At 37.3% G+C, this 23,200-nt stretch overlaps 1 protein-coding gene across 3 annotated transcripts in view; it reads left to right on the top strand.

Annotated features, from left to right (window-relative positions):
• Positions 1-23,200, top strand: part of CACNA2D3 (calcium voltage-gated channel auxiliary subunit alpha2delta 3) — a 1,031,774-nt gene that overhangs the window by 774,323 nt on the left and 234,251 nt on the right. For all 3 annotated transcript variants that reach the window (XM_074284452.1, XM_074284451.1, XM_074284453.1), the window contains one exon: positions 19,600-19,683. In XM_074284452.1, coding sequence (XP_074140553.1) covers positions 19,600-19,683 — 84 coding nt within the window. The remainder of the gene's footprint in view (positions 1-19,599; positions 19,684-23,200) is intronic.

Below are 23,200 nucleotides of genomic sequence, written 5' to 3'. Positions count from 1 at the left end.
GTCCCATCTCTGCGCTCACAAAAAAAGGGACTCTTGGCCACTTTTCCTTGCTGCTCCAGGCCCCCAACAGCTATGGCATTTGTTTGCTACAGCCCCTGCCTCTATGTAATATCCACACATGTGCTTCAAAGGACAGGAAGCGGTGGCTTTATGTTGTTAATTTAGCTGAGGGTGGGGTCCCTTAAGGAAATTTGATTTGGAGGGGGTATGGGAGAGTTGATTTCTTTATTGTTTGGCAGAAGCTTTCCACTGTACAGGATCCGGGAAGGAGGCTGAATTTCTGTAGGACACCCGCCGACCTCTGGGCTTCTCCAGTTAATCTGCTTTCTGGGCCCGTACCTGAGACTGTCTGTGTGCCATCACCAATGATGAATTAGTCCGCCTAACCTCATCAAAATGTAATTCCATGCTTTCTGTTGAATAATGATCTTATACAACTTTCTATAGATTTGTTTCAAGCCCCCTCGCCTCCTGGGGCCCGGGAGCCTCAGCTGCTCTAGTAGCCTCGGTTCAAGAATGCAAGCAATGATGCAAGGCTCAGACTGGAGTCCTGGTTTCTATCACTGCGAAATGTCATCTCATTGATCAAGAGCTTCTCCTCCAACGAAAGCCCATCTTTATGCAATTTCAAGATCCCTTGCAAGAGGGGTAAAGATTACACCGGAAACAGAGGCTCAGGGCTTTGAGGGAAACACTCCCTTGCTCTCCCCTGCCCTGGGGAAACCACTAAGTCTTAATTAACACAGTGGCCAGCTGGATAATGGCAAGAGCACACGAGCACGCGTGCATACACACACACACACACACACACACACACACACACACACACAGAAAGAGAGAGAGAGAGAGAGAGAGAGAGAGAGAGAGAGAGAGAGAGAGAGAGAGAGAGAAAGAGACAGAGAGAGAAAGAGACAGAGAGAGAGAGAGAGAGAGAGAGAGAGAGAGAGAGAGAGAGAGAGAGAGAGAGAGAGAGAGAGAGAGAGAGAGAGAGAGAGATCAGCATGAGGATAGATGAGGTAAGCAACATGCTCCATTTTAGAGCCAGAGATTCTACTAGCTACAGAGACATATGTGGGCCCTGGTGCTACAGAGTGACCTTCGGAAATGGGGGGTTAGGCTTAAACTAGGAGCCTGTCTCCTTCCCCCCTTCTTCTCCCTCCCTCCCTCTCTTTTTCTCTCTCTGTCTCTGTCTCTCTCTGGCTCTGTCTCTCTCTCTCTCTCTCCCTGTCTCTCTTTCTCTCTCTCTGTCTCCTCTCTCTCTCTCTCTCTCTCTCTCTCTCTCTCTCTCTCTCTCTCTCTCTCTCTCTCTCTCTCTCTCTCTCGCGCGCGCGCACGCACACTCTCTTTGTGTGTGCGTGTCTGTCTGTCTGTCTTTCTGTTTCCCTCCATCCCTCTTTTTCTCTTTCCCTTCCTCCCTCTCCCTCTTCTTCCTCTCTTTTCCTCTTTTTCTCTTCCTCTTCTCTCTCTGTCTCTGTCTCTCTTTTCTTCTTTTCTATTTCCCCCCCCAATCTCCTCCCCCCTCTTCTTTTCTCCCTTCCCCCTTTCCATTTTTCTAGCTCTTTCTCCTCTACCTTTGTCTCTCTCTGGCCAGCTCAACCTTCCTTTGATGAAAGATTCATCTTCAGAAAGAGCAAAAAGCTGAATTGTGCAAGATTTTGCCCAATGCCAAAGCTTCTCCAGTTCATTGAATCACCAAAGAACGCAGTCATTTGCATACCAGGGATGATTCTTATTGGAGTTTACATTTAAAAAAAAAAAAAAAAAAAAAGCAACAGTGCATCTGAATCCCTATGAGAGCATTAAATTGCTATCTAATTAGCAGTCCCAAATTACATATATTTAGAAGATAATTAAAGGTTGGAAGGCTGTTGAAATAACTGGTTGTACATGTAAATGAATCACTGAAAATTTGTTAGTAATGTGGGGAGCTGTCTTTTCTTCCTCACTGCCCTGTTTGAAGTTAGGTAGGAGCAACCCCATGGGTTTAAGTCTGGTAGCGTTAAGATAAAGGCAGATGGTTTTAATGATTTCTACCCAAAGCCCCAAATAATTATAAGCAGCTGTCAGTTTTACATAATCACCAACGATAAGGTCCTCAGGAGGTAACTAGGATGCCATAGGCCAAGGGGTTCCCTGGGTAAAGAGCCCTAGTTCTCAGCTGGTTCTCCGGTGCCCTCCTTTGGACAGTCTGAATGCACTAGAGGGACAGTCTCGGTCTCACTAGCCCAGCCTCAATGGGCGTATAGCATATGGGAATATTGTCTAGTCCATGACTACAAACAACGGACCGCTAGTCATGTGCTAGGAGATAAGAATTACAGGATCATCAATCCAGAGGTGGAAGAGATTTCAGAAGAATCTAGTCCACCACCTTCCCCCAATTTTACCGATGAGGAAGTTGAGGCCTAGAGAAGAAGACTAAACTACCCAGTCACACAGTTGGAACATAAAAGAGCCAGGATTTGAACCGGGATCTTGGATTCTAAATCCAATCTTCTTTCCCAAGGACAAGAAGCATGTGTGGGTTGCGATCTGCACCAGTGATAGACTTGGCTTTAGAGTCAGGAAGCCATAATGTGCAATTCTGTCTCCAACTCTTACTCTTGGTGAGACCCTGGGTAATTCCTTAACCACAATGGGTCTTATTTCGCTTGGTTGTTATGGGGTCTGAATGAGAAAATGTATATAAGTCACTTAATGAATCTTAAAACATTATACCCCTCCCATAATGTATCATTCTTTCCCAATCTCAACCAATCCAACTCCTTTCAAGACTGTGTTCTCAGCTCTCTCATCTTCCCCTTTTCCTTTGGCTACCTTCTCTTGCCAAGGTCTAGCCCCGTATTCATCCCACCATCTACCTCTCACCTAATATTCATGTTCTGATGGACAAATCTGGAGGGAATCATGAAACCATGCTGACTAGGTCCACTGTGCATTTATGTCACCTAAGATCAACTGGGTCCTAACCACAACAAGGCAGTTCTTTGATTCCTCCTTAATTGATCCCATATCACACTCCATACAGAAGCAGTTTAAACCTTTTTTTTTTTTTTTTCCCCTCAAGGCTCTGACATCTCCCTTTTCTCCATCTTCTCAGATGAAGATCTTGCCTTTTACTACATTGCTGTGAATGCGGAGGACATTCCAGATGGATTCCCTCTTTTCTCCTTCATTTCAAATCAAAATGTCTGAGTATCTGTCCTCTACTCACTCCTCCTTATTGCCTTTCTTCTTATGGTCAGTGCTACCACAGGGGCCTTTGGGGCCTTTATTTCTACCTCCTCCTTTTCTAGCAAATCATTCCTTCTATCATATCCTTTATCTTTGTCTCATCACACTGTCTCTGCATCTCTTTCTCTCTGTCTCTCATCATCCAACACTCTATATCCACCGGTTCCTTCCCTTAAAACATGTCCAAATCTCCCCCATTCTGAAAAGCCCTTTACTAGATTCAACCATCCCCTTAAGTGAGCAATTATGTTGTATCTTTTCTCCCTTTTTCAGGCAATCTCCTAAAAAAAAGATGTATACTTTTGTCATCTCCTTCACTTCCACTTCACTCACTCTCCAACCCCTCTGCAGTGCAGCCTCTGACTTCCAGAACTGCAGTGGCTCTCTTCAAAGTGATCAATATTCTCTTGTTTACCACATTTGATAGTTCTTTCTCACTTATCAGACTTTTCAATCTCTCCTGAGTTTGACACTCTTGAGCACTCTTTGTTCCAGAATCTTTTCTTTTCTTTAGGTTTTTGAGACACTTTTCTTTTCTATGTCCCTTTCCAACAGTCTGAGCACTTCTCAGTGTCCTCTAATTCCTCATGCGCATCATCCATGTCCTGACCCCTATCTATTGATGTTCCCAAGGGTCTATCATGGCCCTTTTGTCTTTTTGTCTCTCTGTACACTGTCTCTAGGTGATCTCGTCAACTTCTAAGAGTTTAAATAATGTCTCTACATTACTGACTCTGAGATATAGCTCTGGTACCTCCATCAAGCTTCACTGCCTACATAATCAGTTATCTTTAATTTTTTTTTTTTTGTAAACAGTATTTTTTCAAAATTTTTTTTTATTTTTCAAAATATACACAAAGATAGTTTTCAATATTCCCCCTTGCAAAACCTTCCATAATTTTCTCTTTCCCCACCTCCTCCCTTCCAAGTTAAGTTATTGCTGGATAAAAGTTAAACACAGTTTGATTGGCCTTTTGGACAAAGTTCCAAATTGTTTTCTGGTAATGTTGGATGAGTTCACAACTCAAGCAACATAATAGTACATCAGTGTTCCAGATTTCCCACATCCCCTCCAATATCCAATATTTTCCTTTTTTTTTTTTTTTTTTTTTTTTTGGTCATATTAACCAAAGTGTGAAGTGGTACCTCAAAATTGTTTTAATTTGCATTTCACTAATCAGTACTGATATACAACATTTTTTTTTCTTATAACTATCTGTAGCTTTAATTTCTTCACATGAAAATTACCTGTTTATATCTTTTGGCTTTTTATCAATTGAGGAATGATGTGCATTCTCATAAAGTTGACTCAATTTGCTATATATTTAAGAAATGAGGTCTTTGTCATAACCACTTGCTATAAAAACTGTTTCATATTTCTCTGCTTTCATTTTAATCTTGGTTGCATTGATTTTGCTTGTGCAAAATCTTTTCAATATAATCCAAGTTATCTATTTTGCATTTCATTAATGTTCTCTATCTCTTTTTGGGTCATATTTTTTTCCTTCTTTATAGATCTGACAAGTAAACTATTCTTTGCTCTCCTAATTTGCTTATTTTATCATTATTTACATCTAAATATGTACACATTTTGACCTTTGATCTTATTTTTAAATATGTTGTGAAATGTGAGTCTGTGCCTAGTTTTTTATCATACTATTTTCCAGTTTTCCCAGCATTTTTTCTCTAATAGTGAGTTTTTATCCCAGGAAGCAGTAATCTTTAGGTTTATCACACAGTAGATTACTATAGTCCTTTGCTACCATGACTTGTAAAACTAAGATATTCCATTTATTTAACACTCTAGAAGGTGGCTAGGCCACCTTCCTTTGCAATTTTTTTTTTCCCATCAAGGCCCTTGATATTCTTGAAAGTTTTTTCTTCCAATTGAATTTTGTTATTTTTTTTTTCTAGCTCATAAAATAATTTCATTGGTGTGGTACTGAATAATTGAAGTAAAAGGTAGAATTGTCATTTTTCTCATGTTAGCTCATTTTATGCATAAGCAATTTATATTTTTCCAGTTGTTTTGATCTGACTTTATTTTTATGGAAACTGTTTTCTAATTGTATTCATGTAGTTCCTGAATTTGTTTCTGCAAGCAGACTTCCAAATAATTTTATATTATCTAAATTTATTTTAAATGAAATTTATCTTTCTATCTCTTGCTGTAGAGCTTTGTTGGTACTATATAGAAATGCCAATGATTTGTTTCCTACAATTGTGCTAAAGTTAATTACTTCAAGAAGTTTTTTAGTCAATTCTCTAGGATTCTCTAAGTATATCATGACATCATCTGTAAAGAGTGATAATTTTGTCTCCCCATTGCCTATTCTAATTTCTTCAACTTATTTTTCTTCCCTTATTGCTAACCTAAAATTTCTAGTGCAATATTGAATAATAGTGGCATCCTTGTTTCATCCATGATCTTACTGTTTCTAGTTTACAATTATTATAATGTCTGCTGATGGTTTTAGATAAATACTACTTAACTTTTTGGGGAAAGCTCCATTTATTCCTCTGCTATCTAATATTTTAATTGGAATATGTGCTATAATTTATCAATAACTTTTTCTGCATCTATTACAATAGTCATGTGATTTTGGTGGTTTTTGTTATTGATATGATAAAGTATATTATTTCTGTTGGTTTAATTATTGATGTGCTCCATTATGTTGATAGTTACCATGCATTCTTGGAGGTATAATTTCCACTTTTCCTGTGGAAAATATAAATATAAATATATAAATAAAAAATAAATAATATTTATTTAATTTAATTATTTAATTTAATTATTTTATTTAAATTTATTTTATTTAAATTTCTTGCATCAATATTCATTAGGAAAGTTGGTCTATAATTTTCTTTCTCTGCTTTGGCTCTTCTTGATTTAAGTATAAGCACCAGATTTGTGTCATAAAAGAAATTCTTTATTTACATTTTTATATCTATTATATATTTATATATAATATATATTCATATCTATATTATATCTATTATATTATATCTATATTTTAAAAAATAGTTTATGTAGTATTGGAATTGTTTTTTAAATGTTTAGTAGAATTCATTGGAAATCCACCTGTGACTTTTTTTTTTTTTTAGTAAGATCATTAATGGTTTGTTCAATTTCTTTTTTTTTTTTTAAATGGAGTTATTTAAATATTTCTGATTATCTTAATCTGGAAAATTTATATTTTGTAAATATTCAATCATTTCACTTAGATTGTCAGATTTATTGGCATGCAGTTGAAAAAAATATTTAATTATTGCTTTAATTTCTTCACTGGTGGTAAATTCACCCTTTTCATTCTTGATATTGGTAATTTGGTTTTCTAAAAAAAAAAAAAACAAAAACAAACAAAAAAAAAAAACTAGTTTTTGTTTGTTCATTTGTTTTTCAAAACCAGCTCTCAGTTTTATTTATTAGTTCAACAATTTTCTTATTTTCAATTTTATTAATCTCTCCTTTGATTTTCAGAATTTCTATTTGTTTACTTTGAGATTTTGAATTTGTCCCCCCTCTTATTTTAGCTTTTTTTAATTGCATGTACAACTAATTGATCTACTCTTTCCCTGTCTTATTCATATAAGCACTTAGAGACATAAAACTTCCCCTAAAAGTATTGCTTTGGCTGCATCCTATAAATTTTGGTATTCTGTCTCATTATTGTAATTCCCCATTGAAATTATTCATTATTGTTGATTTGCTGTTTGACCCATTCAGTCTTTATAATTAGATTATTTAGTTTTCAATTAATTTTTAATGTATCTTTCCATAGCCTCTTATTACATGTAATTTTTATAGCATCATGATCTGAAAAGAATGAATTTAACATTTCTGCCTTTCTGCATTTCATTTTGAGGTTTTTATGCCCTAATACAAATTCAACTTTTGGGTAGGTGCCACATGCCACTGAAGAAAATTAAAAGACATACTCCTTTCTATCCCCATTTGTTTTTTTCTCCAGAGGTCTCTCATACCTAACTTTCCTAAAATTCTATTCATTTCCTTAACTTCTTTCTTGTTTATTTGTGGTTAGATTTATCTAGTTCTTAGAGAGGGAAGTTGAGGGACCACATTATTATGATTTTAATGTTTATTTACGCCTATAATTCATTTAGGTCTTTAAGAATTTTAATGTTATGCCATTTTTGGTGCATAAATATTTAGTACTAATGTTACATCATTGTCTATGTTACCTTTTAGCAAAATGTAGTTTCCCTGCTTATCCCTTGTAATTAGATATAATTTTTTCTTTTGCTTTGTTTAAGATCATAATTGCTACTCCTACCTTTCTTTTTTAATTTCAGCTAAAGAATAATAGATCCTGCTCCAGCCCCTTAGTTTAACTATGTGTTTCAAGTATGTTTTTTTGTAAACATATTATTGGACTCTGGTTTCTAATTCATTTTTCTAATTGTTTGTATTCAATGGGGTGAATTTATCACATTCACATTCATAATATGATTATTAACTATGTAGTAACCTTTATCCTATTTTACCCATTTATCCTTTTTCCCCCTTTCCTTTCACTTTGTCCCTCTCAGCAGTGTTTTCCTTTTGACCATCACTTTCTTCCATCTGTCCTCCCTTCTACCAGCTCCACCCTTTTATTTTCCCCTTCTGCTCCTACTTCCCCAAAGGTTAAGATAGCTTTTTTTTTTTTTTTAACCTAATGAGTGTATGTTTTTACCCATTTGAACTAAAATCAATAAGTAAAGTTGAAACAATGCTCATATCTTCCCTTCTTTCCTTTCACTGTAACATCTTTTATGCCTCCTCATGTGATATAATTTAACATTCTTCCTCCTCCTTTCCTTGTCTCCCAGGACAATCCCTTATTTACCCCTTAATTAATATATTTTTTTTAATCATTGCATCAAAGTAAACATATATCCACACCCTCTCTCTAAGTATACACCTTTTAACTGCCATGACAGAGATAGAGTTCTTAAGAATTGCAAGTATCATATTCCCATGTAGGGATATAAACATTGTAATCTTGTTGAATACCATGTTGTTATTGTCATTGTTGTTTTTACCTGTTTATTTTATTTTTTTATGCTTCTCTTGAGTTTGGTAGTTGAAGATAACTTTTCTGTTCAGTTCTGGTCTTTTCATCAGGAAATTTTGAAATTCCCCTATTTCATTGAATATGCATCTTTTCCCTTTGGGGGGGGGGGATCATGCTTAATTTTTCTGTATAGTTGATTCTTGGTTGAAATCCAAGCTCCTTTGCCTTCTAGAATATCATATTCCAAACCCTCTCATCCTTTCATGTAGAAGCTGATAAATCCTGTGCAATTCTTACTGTGACTCCTTGATATTTGAATTGTTCCTTTTGACTGCTTGCAGTATTTTCTCTGTGACCTGACAATTCTGAAATTTGGCTGCAATATTCTTTGGAGGATTAATTTGGGGATCTTTCTCAGGAAATGATTTGTGGATCCTTTCAATTGCTATTTTATTCTCTGGTTTCAGGATATCAGGGCAATTTTCCTTAATAATTTCTTTAAAGATACTTGTCCACCCTCATTTTTTGATCATGAGTTTCAGGTAGTCAAAAAATTCTTAAATCATCTCTTTTGGATCTGTTTTCCAGCTAACTCATTTTTAATGTCATATTTTACATTTTCTTCCATTTTTTTTCATTACTTTGATTTTGTTAGACTGATTCTTGATGTGTTAGAGTCATTAGCTTCCATTTATCCAATCTTAATTTTTAATGAATTATATTCTTCAGTTAGCTTTTATATTTCTTTTTGCTTTTAATCAATTGTACTTTTAAAGTTGTTTTCTTTAAAGATTTGACTTATCCTATTTTTTAAAGAGTTATTTTCTTCAGTCAATGTTAATGTTTCATTTTCCACACTATTGACTTTTTTCATAATTTTGCAATATAACTCATTTCTTTTCCCAGTTTTTCTTCTACCTCTATTACTTGATTTTTTTTAAATCCTTTTTGAGCTCTCTAAGAGGACTTTTTGATCTTCAAGACCAAGCCATATTCCCCTTTAGGGCATGTAGGCATTTTGACATTGTTGTCCTTTTCTGAGTTTGTCTTTTGATCCTTTCTTTCATCATAGTAGTTTCTTATGGTCAGTGCTCTTTTTTGTTTTGTTTTTTTGCTCATTTAAAAATTTGAGTGCAGTTCCCAGGAAACAGAAACAATGTCCATAGGGTCCAGAAGTCTGATCACTGGCTTTCTGCTCTGGAGGTTCTGGCATTGCTTACTGTTCTAGTTGACTTAGTCTGATTTTACCTGTTGTTTTACCTTGGGTTCCTTGGCTGGCAGTTTACCTGCTGAGCTGGGACTGGAGGCTTCACAGCTGGATTACCATGACATTTATTTTTGGGTATTTCAAATTGAATATTTCTTAGGCCTCTCAATACCAACATTTAAAATATGATATAGTACATTTATTTACTCTCTGTCAAATTTTCCTATCACTTTGCAGATGTCACAATTCTAATTGATGTCTCAAGTTTATGACCTTAGTTTTCAATTTCTCCCTCAAGCAATGAATTGATTTTTTAAAAATTACTAACTGTATCTCAAGTATCATTATAGATATTAGGAACTCAAGTTCAAAGAAGACAATTATCCCTATTTACAATGATCTTTCACATCCAATCAATTGCCAAATCTTATTTCTCTCCTCACATTTTGTGTACATGCCATTCTTTCCATTCATATACCTACATCTATCAGCTTTCATCATGTCTTTCCTGGACTACTGCAATAACCTCTCAAGTTATTCTCTAAAACTTAAGGCTCTTCCTTCCCAAGCCATTCTCCACACATCTGCAAAGAAATTTTCCTAAACCATAGATCTGACCAGTAGCTCCTCTGTTCATTAAACTCCCTATTGTCTGTAGGTCAAGTATACAATTTCAATGAATTTAAGTCTTTTATACCTTGACCTTAAACCTTCTTTCACATTTCATTATAAAACATGCTCAGTGTCTACTATATCACCAAGCTATTTATTTTTCTTATTATGCATTTATAGCCCTTTTCTCTGTGATCTGGAAGAAATAATTCATTTCTATCTTTTTTAGTCCCAGATGCTCATTACCGAATAGATATTTAATGAATATTTAGATTAATAGACATATGACTTTTAAATGATCAATTCTTGAAGAGTGGGAGCTATTTGATTTTTTTTTTCCCTTTATATCCCCAGGACTTAGCAAAATTAATAGCACATAGTAAGTATGCTTAATAAATGTTTAATTGATGCTTAATAAATGATCATTGATTGAGTTAGGATTGAAATGGATTTGAGATAGATTGATAAAGTTAGGAATAAGCCTCATCAACAGTACTGAATTAATGTAGTCTCACTAACTTCTCTCTGTTTAGATATGTAGGGACCATGCTTCATATCTTATGGATGTGAAGGAAGCCATCCTTCCACTAAGGCCCTTGCTATTCGTCCTTTGACCAATATCTCCCTTCATTTTTTCATATCTCTCTCTGAAAATAAAAAATTATATCTATCCTTTAATCGCTGTTTGGAAAGGAAGCAATGATTGAAGGATCAATGGATCCTATCATTCTTCAGACTAAAACTTCCTTCCTTGATCACCACTTGACTGTATGTACAGTCTCCCCCCATAGATCTCTCACTCCTTCAAGGAAGAGATTGTTTCACTTTTGTAATTGTATCTCACAGGACTTAACACATAATGGTTCTTTATAAGTGTATTTTCTCCCCCACCTATATATTCATTCACTTCTTTATTCATAAATCAACCCATTTTTTTTCCATTATCATTTCAATGCACTAGACAGTGGTCCATGAGCTGACTGATGGCTGGAAAAATGTCTTGTTTGACTTGGCCAGACAGAAAATTGATTTCTGTTCTTACTTATTTTTATGTGCCCTGCCTCTCCTACTTTCCCAGAGTCATCTCCTGCCTTGGTCACTGAGGATTACATGCATTGTACCTGGGGCCTTTCTTTGAATTAATGGAAATTTCTTGGAAAAATAGAATCTGAACATTAATCAGAATGATCCAGAGATCTAAAAATAAAATCTATGTTAATTATAACCTAGGAATGCCTAGGATAAAATCTTAAATCCTACACTTTCCATACTAAACTTACTTGAGGAAAGGAAGTGTCTTCTGGTAGACAAAGAGATGTTGCCTAGTCAAAACCTTTGATCTTATGAGTGCCTTCTCAGAGCAGAAGACTTTGGAAACCCATGGACTATAAGATCCCAATATACAAAGAGGCCTGGTTGTTGAAAACAATAGCTATGCTTCTTGAACCAATGCAAATAAAGGGTCAGCTTCACAGAACCTGACTGGGACCTCACTTGGATTACAACCAACTTTCCACCCCCATTGTTTACAAATCTCCACAACTCAAATAATAAGACCCCACCTTTAAAAGAGGACACCGATTAAGATAAAGGTCATCCTGTTTTTCAAAGCTGGCTGTTAATTGTTGTTATTTTTTTTAATCCCCAAGCTATTTTAGTTTTAAAGTGATCAAAAGGGTTTTATAATAATACCAAGGGTGTACCTAGAACTTTTCATCTTTGAGACACTTAAAAACACTAATTAATAAGAGCATTATGCCTTTTTCAAGGGAGGAAAAGTCTACCGCCTCAACATGCCCCTTTGTCTCTCATCTGCCATCCTTCTTACCCAAGGTTTTGACATAACATTCAAATTGTATTTTCCTACTGCATGGCTCTCTGGGCTTCTCCTCTCCATGCACTGGTTTTCTTCCCCAGATCTGTCCCTTGATCTTTCCCAGTTCTGTTGCTTTTTTCTCTCTAAAGACATTTGTTTGGATGTGTATCTTCTTTGGAAAAGGCAGCCCTGGAGGAGGAGAAGGGGTCCACCAACATCACTCTTTCTGTGGCATTCAAGTCATGTTCAGACTGTCTAAAAGACCATTTAGGAGTCAAGTTTGATGAGAAATCTGATTAAATCAATTTCTTGATCCCTTGTATGACCATTCTAGGTCAGAATCAAGGATGGGATAGCAATATGAATGCCATAACTTATGGAGAGGATTCTAACTACTAGAGGATCTTGGAACCCAAGCTGGAAGAGGTCTTAGAGGTCATCCAGTTCAACTGCTTTATTTAATAAGGCAAATGAGGCTATGATGATGAGATGAAATTGCCCAATGTCACCATTCTATGTGTGTTCTGTTTACATAAAATGGGTACAATGATAGTACCTATTTGAAAAGTTGGTCATGAGTATCAAATAGGACAATTTATCCAAAGCCCTAAAGTACTAGCTAAATACTAGGACTTATTGGCATGGTTTATTATTGGTTCTGTATATATTTACAAATTCATTTGCTTTCTTCTCTGACAGAATGAGATCTCCTTAAGCAGTGGTCCTCAAACTTTTTAAATAGGGGGCCAGTTCACTGTCCCTCAGACTGTTGGACTATAGTAAAAACAAAAGCTCACACTCTGTCTCCGCCCCTCAGCCCATTTGCCATAACCCAGCAGGCCATATAAACGTCCTCAGTGGGCCTCATCTGGCCCGAGGGCCATAGTTTGAGAACCCCTGCCCTTAAGAATAGGGATTGAATCTTCTCTCCAATGTCTAGCATAATGTCTGGCACATAGTTGGGGCTTAATAAATGCTTGTTGATTGACTGATTGACTGACCTTTCTACTTCTCCACATTCAGGTCCTCAAGTTGGCACATGTTCTTTCCTTAACTGTAAATGCCTGATGTTGTTTGCTCCTCTCTCACCTAGTCACTACTGTTGTTTCAGCTCTTCTGCCTGAAATCTTCCCTAGCCTTCTAGCTAGTCTATCCTCTTCTGGCTTCATTGACCCAATCTCCCCCCTGCATGCAGGCTCTAGTTCACTCATGAATTGTTCCCTTTTGTTTTTGGCTACATTATCTTTGATGGAAAGTGCTTCAGATTTGTGCCATCTTTTCTTTTCTAGGCTCTCCCGGATACTCAGCAATTTCTCATTAGAAATTTTCTTAGAGAGTTTTTAGAAGCTATCTCATTTCCCCACTTTCCCCAATTAAGTCCTCCTCTCCACTTGGCTCTTCCTTTCTCTTCTCAGGTAGCCTAGAGGCTCAATGTACCCAGAAGATGGTGGCTATTTATGCGAAGTCTTAGTCAATAGCAGTTATTGGAACAACAAAAGCACAAAGATTGAAAGGAAAAACAACAACAACAACAACAACAACAAAGCACAAGCCAATGGTTTTCCCCTTAAAAACTACCTTAGCTTAGGCAGGTTTCTTTGTGTTACTTTACTTCCATTTCTTCATCTTCATCTGGCTAGAGGAAACAATAGATTTCTTTCTTAGTTTGTTCTATCTCTTTTCTATTGATATTCTTTATCCCATTTTCTACTACACATTCTCTTGGACCTTATCCTTCAAGGACATGTCCCACGAGATAGAATACTGTTTTGAGTTAGAAAAACCTGGGTTCAAACTCCCTCTCGGATAATAGTTCTGTTAACCTAGGCAAATCATTGTAACCTCCCTGTGTCTGATAAAATAGTTTGTAAAGACCCTATGTACTCTAAGGTCCGCTAGGCTTTCAAGCTATCATTCTATGATCCCTCCTTCTCTTAGATATTATTTTTCTCTCCCTACCTATAAAGGGACTGAAGTCTTTTCTGTCCTTGAAACATTTTCTTTCAACCCAATTTTCCCCAAACCACTATGCTTTCCTCCATAGCCAGTCTTTTTCCAAAGCCAGTTATATCTATCCAATGTTGCCCCTTCCTTCCTTCCCTCCTTCCCTCCTTCCCTCCTTCCCTCCTTCCCTCCTTCCCTCCCTCCTTCCCTTCCTTCTTTCCTTCCTTCCTTCTTTCCTTCCTTCCTTCCTTCCTTCCTTCCCTCCTTCCTTCCTTCCCTTCCTTCCTTCCTTCCCTCCCTCCTTCCCTTCCTTCCTTCCTTCCTTCCTTCCTTCCTTCCTTCCTTCCTTCCTTCCTTCCTTCCTTCCTTCCTTCCTTCCTTCCTTCCTCCCTCCCTCCCTCCCTCCCTCCCTCCCTCCCTCCCTCCCTCCCTCCCTTCCTTCCTTCCTTCCTTCCTTCCTTCCTTCCTTCCTTCCTTCCTTCCTTCCTTCCTTCCTTCCTTCCTTCCTTCCTTCCTTCCTTTTATTTATTTATTTGTTATTGCTGAGACAATTAGGGTTAAGTGACTTGCCCATGGTCATATAGCTAGGAAGTGTTAAGTGTCTGAGGCCAGATTTGAACTCCTCTCCTCCTGATTTTCAAGGCTGGTGCTCTATCCACTGTGCCACCTAGCTGCCCCCTGATGCTGCTTTTTCAATTCCCCACTTATTTTCCTCTTTGACCAGGCGGGACATTAGTCCCTTGACAGTGAAGTATAATGGACTTTTCCTGATTTTTATTCTTTTTTATTTTGATGATTTGACACATTTGTCTTTGCATTCCTTTCCTAGTTTGACTTTCATAGTAAAATTTCCTCATGGCACTCCTTCTGTCTCTTGGACAAATACTCCTCTGCCTCCATCGGCTGGCACTTTGTTCTTCTACTGCCCCTGAAATGTTAACATTGCCAACATTCTATTTTTGGCCCCCTTTTGGTACTGTGGTCTTTGAGGGTGATTCTTTAATCCAGTCCCAATGTTTGAACTCTGACTGCTATCAAAGTTACTCCTCAATCTATATACATAGACACAATGTCTCTCCTATTGCTAGGACACAGTCTTCCTGGAGAGAGCCCATCGTCATCTCAACTTAACTTGTTTAAAATAAAAAGTGCCACATTTTTGTTTGATGCCAGGGTTGGGAATTTCCTAGGTGTCTTTGATTTCTGCTTCTTCTATGAGCACTTACGTTTCTACTTATGAAATTTCTCTTTCTTTCTTTCTACTGGATTCACATGAATATCACCATTTTTCAAACTATCATTAGCTCTTACCTTGAATGCTCTGATGGTCACTGATTTGATCTCCTTATCTCCAATATTTTATCTCTAATCCATGCAAGTCATTGTAGGAAAAAAGTCTCTTTAGGAAAAGTAATTCTAGAAAAGAAATAAAAACAGTTAGGTTAGAGAACCTAACTCAGATCTTGCCCCTCTGTTATCTCCTATCCTTCAATTACTCCCCATTGTCTAATAAATAGAGTCCAATTCCTTTCCCTTCCTGATTTTCAAGACATATCTTGATTTAGTTTCAACTGGCTTTTTGAGTCTCAGTTTATCCTACTTCTCTTCTTTGTCCTCTGAATTTAATTGTTAATAATCACAATTATACCATCTAAACTACAATCAAAACCACTTATGGCTAGCTACATTGCATTAAGGCATCCCTCGAACAGGACTCCTCAATCTTCCATTTTCATTCTATTTCCTTCGCCTTGAATACAAGTTTAGACAACTTTTGCCTTGAAGTATGAAAGTTGTCCTAACAACCAGAGCTGTTCATCATGGAACAGGGTACCTTGAGAAGTAATGGCCTCCCTTTTGTTGCAGACTTTCATGTAAAGGCTGGATACCCAATTACTGAGTCTCTCGTAAAGGGATGAGATGCTTGATGGGGTCTCTGTAGTGAGATATTCTGCAGGCATCCTTTCGCTAGTTCTGCTTGATTCCTATTCATCCTTTAAGAATGTTTCTAGATCCTAAAGTTGCTGGGAAGATCAAATGCTATGATATGTAAAATTCCATACCTGGAACGTAGAACTTAATGAGAGTTTCTTCCCCTTTCTTCCCTTCCTATTCCAGATCAAACCAATCTAATTTATAAGCACCTGCTTCACAGCACCTTACCTGGTTCTCCCATCTGGAAAGGGTATCTCTTTCTTATGAATGCATATTAAAAATTGGTTGAAGTTTTTTCACATTCTCATCATATACTCCTTTGCCAATTTGGCCATCTTGTATCTGTCCACTTGAGTGGATTACTCATCTCTGATCCAACTTTCCCAATACTGAGCACAGTGCCAGGCACATAGTTGCTATTCAGTAGTTGTTCATTGAAACAGGGAATTATATTATCTGTGTGTGGGCTTTTATTGGTGGTTTTTTTTCCTAAAGTCTTCTTGTGGTTTAAAGATGGACCTGGATTCTCACACACCATGTCAATTAAGATCAGTCATGGTAGATTCTGTTGATTAGAAAAAACCTTGAGGAGCATTGTGGTATCTTCTGTTTAAGATCATGAGATGAAAGAAACATAAATTTAGCTTTGGATGGGACCCCTTGTTTTAAAGACAAGAAAGCAGCAGCCAAAGTATTGAAATAATTTCATAGACTTAGAGCTAGAAGGATTCTCAGAGACCCTTGGGTTCATTTTGGAAAGGCGGAAATTGATTTGACCAAGGACATATGGCACCCTGAGGCAGGGTTCAAACCCCAGGCTTCCTGATTTTCAGTCCAATGGTTTATCCACCATGCCACTGTCTCTTGGGCTAGCTATATTCCAAGAGGTTCATCCCAGAAGCCTTGCCAACATGTGACGAACAATATCTAAGGGCCATTGAGTCAGGCAACCTGAATAGGTGGCAGGCATGTCCCAATAAATGAAGCCAGAGATCCTTGAAGTATTAGTGGAAAAGCAGGTGAAACATATGTGCTTTATGTTCCCTAAAAGCTTAGAACCCCTTGAGGACAGACATCATGCCTTTCATGGCTCTTGATTTTTGGTACTATCCAACATAGTATTTTACCATTATCAAGCTTTTGGTAAATTGAATTCAGTTTTATTTTTACTAATTTTAGTAAATAATAAATTTATATATATATATATATATATATATATATATTAGTAAATAATAAATTTATATATATATATATATATATATATAAAACTGTTTTAATTTATAGTTAAATAAAATAAAATTTTGAAAATAGTAAAAATAATTAGGTCCAATCTTGCCCTAAGCCACAGGGCTGGACACCATGACCTTTTGGTCTGTTGGAGCTGGTGAGGGATGGAATTGCTGACTTATAGCTAGAAAGAATTTTATATTTCAATTAATCTACCCCCCCAAAAAAAAAGCAGAAATGAGGAAACTGAGGCTTAGAGAGGGTAAGCAATTTTCTTAAATTCTCACAAGTTAGATTGAAACACAAGCTTTGAAGCCAGGATCTCTACTCCAAATTCATTACCCTTTCCATTGTGTGACAGTACTCACTGCAGATAAATTTATGACTAAGTCCTTTTAGTTTGTCTCTATGGCAGTCTGGAGTCGTAATATATTTTTTTGCTTCCTTCTTAGCGTAGAACACTGTCATCCAAAGGCAGATCTATCTTCTAGTTCTCCTAGTCTTTCATCAATTCCTGCCTTGGCTCCCAATACAAATGGGAGCTTAGAGTCCTGTTAACTCCTAAGCCCCCATGCAGAGTCCTTAAGGTAAATCTGATCTAGTTGACCACAGTTTCTGGAGGATCTATTTTCCTTCCTTGTCTGGGGTGCATCTAAAGGTCCACAAGAGACCACCTTCCTGTTGATTGAAAGCCAAAGATAGGATCAAATCCTGATTAACTATGACATGATGTAGTCCTGCTTCTCCCGTGTCAAGTTATGCTAAGGTAGCATAGGATCTTCTGAGGGCAATGTTTTTTACTTTGTGGAAAAAATGCCTTAGCAACATCTGAACCAGCCTGAGAAAGTGGTTAGTGCTCAGAACATCAGGCCTGCTCCCAGGAAGCCTTAGTTTGAATCTCGCTCTATGACCTTGGGCACCATCAGTGAACCAAAGACCCCTGAATTGTAGAACTCTTATCCCTCCTAGTCCCAGCCTCACAGGACTGCCATGAGGCTCCCATAAGGTTTTGGATGTAAAGCACTTTATAAAATGCAATTGTCTCTATCAGGACATGATTACTATGCTCTGTTCCAGATTTCTCAACGTGCCTCATTACCCTGAACCCAGCGCTCTGCTTTGCATTGATTCGTAAATTCAGAACTAGCAGGGACCTTAGAAATCATCTAGTCCCATTACATCCTTTTACAATGAGAAACAACAAGACCCAGAGAGATGAAGGGGCTTTTCCTGGGCCAAATCAACCTTAAACCAGGACTAAGCAATTTATCACCTTATTAATTTAATGAAAACATGAGTAATGTTTCCACAATAAAGCATGGAAATCTTATTTCAACATGTTCCCACCCTATCTCATGTTTTATTTTTAAAGTAAATGGTGATTTCTCCCAAGTGTTCAGCAGAGGGCAGAATTACCTACCATATAAACACCCCCACATTTACAATGAAACCCAGGAGAGTTACTTATTGAAGATGGCAGAATCCCAGGGCCCCCTGACTTTGGGATTATTTAGTTATGTGGGTATACACAGATCTAGCAGGATTCATAAATTATTCTTTTTTTTCTTAAAATAAAATTTCCTATTGTCCAACTAGAGCGTCATGTGTTCCAAGGCCCAAATCATCACCATTCTTTGTTCAAACAGCCCCAAAGATGTTACTTGTGAACAATGTCTTTAAAAAAAGAAAAATTCTTTGAACCGATGACAGAGGCAGCTCAAGATTATGAGTGGAAATCTTGAGATCTACTCTTTCCCTTCTAGCCATAGATAGTTGGGTAGGGCCTGGGAAACTGCCAAGAGTGAGGAATAAAGATAAGAATTAACATTGATAAAATGCTTTGAAGGTTTGCAAAGCCCATTATAGATTTTATTTTACTCATCACTGTCATACACAACAATGGCACCTCGGTCACATTATTATCCCCATTTTATTGATAAGGAAAAAAAGCATCCAATATATTTAAATGACATAGGTCATGTAGTTAGTCTTGTTCTAGAAAATGACAAAATATTTCATCTCCAGTTTTCCTGTCTCCAAGACTAGTATATTCTCTATAATAGTACCAATAGGAAAAATCGCACATTTGGGTGATTCCTCAACATCTTCTCCAAGAGTTGGATTTTCAAGGGGTTGAGGAGGGGGAGAGAAGAGAATTCTCCTTAATAGTGAAAAGCTTTACCTTTTAGCTAGAATTTGGAAAGAAAATATGAAAATAAATCTATTTCTCTATATCAAGAGAGAGAGAGACAAAAACAGGAGGCACACACACACAGAGAATGAGAGACAAAGACAGTTCAAGAGAGACAGAGACAGAGAGAGAGTGTGAGAAAGAGAGAGTCTGAAAAAGAGAGGTGGGACAGAGAAGGAGAGAGAGATGAAAGAGATAAGTAACATAAAATCTTAGGTAAAATGTTTATGGGTCACTGGGTTCTGCTTTAGTGACACATCAAGTACTAACAACCTTCCTTTGCTTCTCAACTATCCATCCCCTTTATAGTTCCAATTATAAACCAAGGTATGGAGTAGGAAAAAAAACTGTGGTGGCTGGCTATGTCTTTATCCAATATGTTTTTTTTTTCCTTTTCTTCCCCTCCTGCTGCTAGTATGAAGAAGGAAAGAAGCGGAGGAAACCCAACTATAGCAGCGTTGACCTTTCTGAAGTGGAATGGGAAGACCGAGATGATGTGGTAAGTGAGTTATTTAAAGTCTCTTGTCAGGAGCCTTAACCGGCTCCACTACCGTACCTGGCCACTGTTTCAGAAGTCTGCTCCGGAGCCCACCCAGTTGCCCACCTCAGAAAGGGTACCCAAGAGCCCTCTTCTTCCTTCTGAATTTTACTACTTTCTCTGGGTGTGTATGGGGGCATTCAGTGTACCTCCCATCCCCAACCTTTCATGTTGATGGTTCCCATTACAACCTCTTCAAAGACGATTTTCCTTGACCCTGAAGAGGCTAATTTAGGCTTTGCCACTATTTTAGAAACCCAGAGGAGGATGGGACAAAGCTGCCCCTTTAACCTAGTACAACAGCTCACTCAGAGAGGATGGCTTTGGGTTTGCAGGTTATCTCCTCATCTCTTGCTCCCTGTCAGGTTTTCTTTTCTTTTCTTTTCTTTTTTAATTTCTTTGTTTGATCTCATTTCATTCCTCTCTCTTCCTCCATTTCCCTCCTCCTCCTCCTCCTCCCCACCTTAGTCTGGCACTCCAGAGTTATTTACCTCACAGATTTAGTCTTTGCTCCAAGGCTGTATCAAAAGCGTTCCTTATGTCCGTGACTTAACCTCTGTCAAGTCTTTTTGTTACTTCCTCAATAAATCAGATTTGTTAGACACGGTTTGCCTTTGTGCGAATCCAGGCAGACTGTCCTTAATTAAGTCGTAACTTTCCAGGTGTTCCCATGTTCCTTTTCCCGTCCCTGTTATTTAGTTTTTTTAAGCTTGTTTTTTTTCCCTCATCATATCTTAGCTGGCAAAATCATGTTTCCTGCCCAATATTCTCTCACTTGTGTCTTGGTCCTTTCTGAAGTATCATCCTTGTGTCCCTTTCTTTCTTTGTGTCCCTCCCCATCTCTATATGTCCATACTATCTCTCTCTTACAAAAGGGATTTTGACTACATCTATTAGTGATTCTCAAATTTATTTTTCATGCCTTTCAGAAATATGGGGTGGATCTCATCTGTCCTTCCCAAGAGTTTTATGTCTCCTCAGATCCTTTGCTGCAAGGACTCTCTGAGCTGGCATAAATCTATTTTCTTTCTTGCCTATAAAATAGACGCAGTGTATCTGTTTTAGAAATTTAGCTGCTGTCCTGCTGGTCTCTTTGGAGTAGAGTTTAGATGGCATAGCTTTGTTATTTCTAAAATGTCCATTGAATTAAAAATTATTAAAAGTTTCTATTGCATGCCAGGCAGAAAGTATGCTAAATTTTGGGAATTTAAAGACCTAATAAGAAAGAAACTAAAACAAACAAACAAACCACAGAGAGAAGAAATTATTTCTTCCTGCAAGAAGATAATATTCAATAAGAAGGGAACATCTTTAAAAAAAAAACCCACAAATGTTATTATGTATAATATCTGTGCATTATATCTAATATCTATATATGAAGAAAATGAAATGTAATGGGGGGTAGGGTGAGAGAGATGGCTAATGCCAAAAGGGGTAAAGAGGGGAAAGGCCTCTCAGACATGGGGTGACACACTGAATTATAAAGGGAACTCAGAAGGTGGAAGAAAGATATATACCCAGACATAAGAGATAGTCTGTTCGATGGCTCCAAAATGAGAGGATGCCATAGATGAGGAACTAGCATAGCTCAGTTTGGCTGTATATAGAGTGTATGAGCAAGGCTGATGTGAACTTATTTCTTCTTCATGAATAGCAATAACTTGGTGCAAGTAAACATAATCTGCATGTCTTTCTACTCTTCATCCATTATGTTTCTCAATGAACTCTACGGCCTACATTGGCTGCTTCATAAAATATACATTTTTAAAAATTCTTTCTGATGCATCCATGGTTGACCTTTCCTTTAATGTGGGTTTTGGGGATTTATAATTGCAAAACATCAGACTACATACTTTAATGCGGTAGTCATTTTATTTTTCATTTCTTTTACTGCTCTTTTCTCTTTATTTCCTTTCGTGAGATCTCAGAATTCTTCCATGCTCTTTTTTGGTGAGTGTTGTGTTCATTGTCAACAGGCTTCTCCATTCTTCAGTCATTTTGGGTGTTAATTAATGAAGAAGAAAAACTCAATTCTAGCTACATTTGCTTCAAAGGCTCCTGGCTCTGCATCTCTAAGCATGTCTGTTGCTTAAAACTAAGTTGACACTCTCATTTTTCTTTCCCGTGTTCGCAGCATGATTCCTGGGCCAGCTCCAGAAGATTATTTATTGCTCAATTCCTTCTATCCACTGAGTGCAGACTCGCTTATGTCCAATTAGATAACATCTCTTGTTGCTAATAACTCTTCGGAAAAATCATTTTGGTTTCTAGGTCATATTTTCCTTTTCAATCAGAACCTGAGATCATCTGATTGATAAACCCTCTCTCATCTAACCTTATTCCTGTTGGGTGTGTCCTTCATCTCTACTTTTAATCAAAATATTCCATTTCTTAGAAAATGTTCTTTTATCGCTTCCTTGACTTGTACACACCCTCTATCCTCCTACTCGGAGCCTTCAGTGCTGTGTTCTGCTCTTTCATGAACTCAATCGGCTACACCTGCTAGACTTTGGAAAGCTAGGGTTAGGGATGAGGTATAGATAAAGTGGAAAGCTGTTCTCTGGAGATTTACACTAAAGAATGGCAGGAGCCTTGGTTATTCAGAGGCTAGAGTGTTGATTTCATTTATACACTGTCAGCTGGATGTACATGCATCTTTTTGAGTGTGAGTCATGATGGGAAAAAATCACATGTCTGATTACAAGGAAAGAAGTGAGAGCACAAGAAATAATTCAATTACATCAGAGAGATATTTATTGAATAATTGCTATATATAGGACACCCTACGTGGCTTTGAGAATATGAGAACTAAAAGGAAATATTTCTTTTTTTTATTATTTAGAATTTTTTCCCACAGTATATATGCATGAGTAATTTTTTATAACATTATCCCTTGTATTCATTTTTCCAAATTTTCCCCTCCCTCCCTCTACTCCCTCCCCTTGATGACAGGCAATCCCATACATTTTACATGTGTTACAGTATAACCTAGAAACAATATATGTGTGTAAATGCCATTTTCTTGTCGCACATTAAGTATTAGATTCTGAAGGTATAAGTAACCTGGGTAGATAGACAGTAGTGCTAACAGTTTACATTCGCTTCCCAGTGTTCCTTCTCTGCGTGTAGTTATTTCTGTCCATCATTGATCAATTGGAAGTGAGTTGGATCTTCTAAAAGGAAATATTTCATGATCTCAAGGATTTCTATTGAAGTTGTCCCAAATCTTAGTGCAGTTTTTCGATTGAATAGCTATTATTAAAATTTAAGTTTAAAAGCTAAAGTTTTCAGCACAGCCTGGATATGCTACATCCATCCAAAAGTAAATGCAAGAATCTGACTTGTACAAAGCAACTTTAAGTCGAGCTCAAATGAATTAATGGTTGATGCTGGATGAACATCCCCCTCCCTGCTTTGAATGGCCTTCTCTTACTAGGGATGAGCAAGTTCCCTCTTGTGAAATGTTTAAAAGTCATTT

The sequence above is a fragment of the Sminthopsis crassicaudata genome, chromosome 1 (genome assembly GCF_048593235.1).
Source record: "Sminthopsis crassicaudata isolate SCR6 chromosome 1, ASM4859323v1, whole genome shotgun sequence".
NCBI classification, from domain to species: domain Eukaryota; kingdom Metazoa; phylum Chordata; class Mammalia; order Dasyuromorphia; family Dasyuridae; genus Sminthopsis; species Sminthopsis crassicaudata.
The sequence above is the reverse complement of the archived record's forward strand: the minus strand, read 5'-3'. Positions and strand labels throughout refer to the sequence as shown.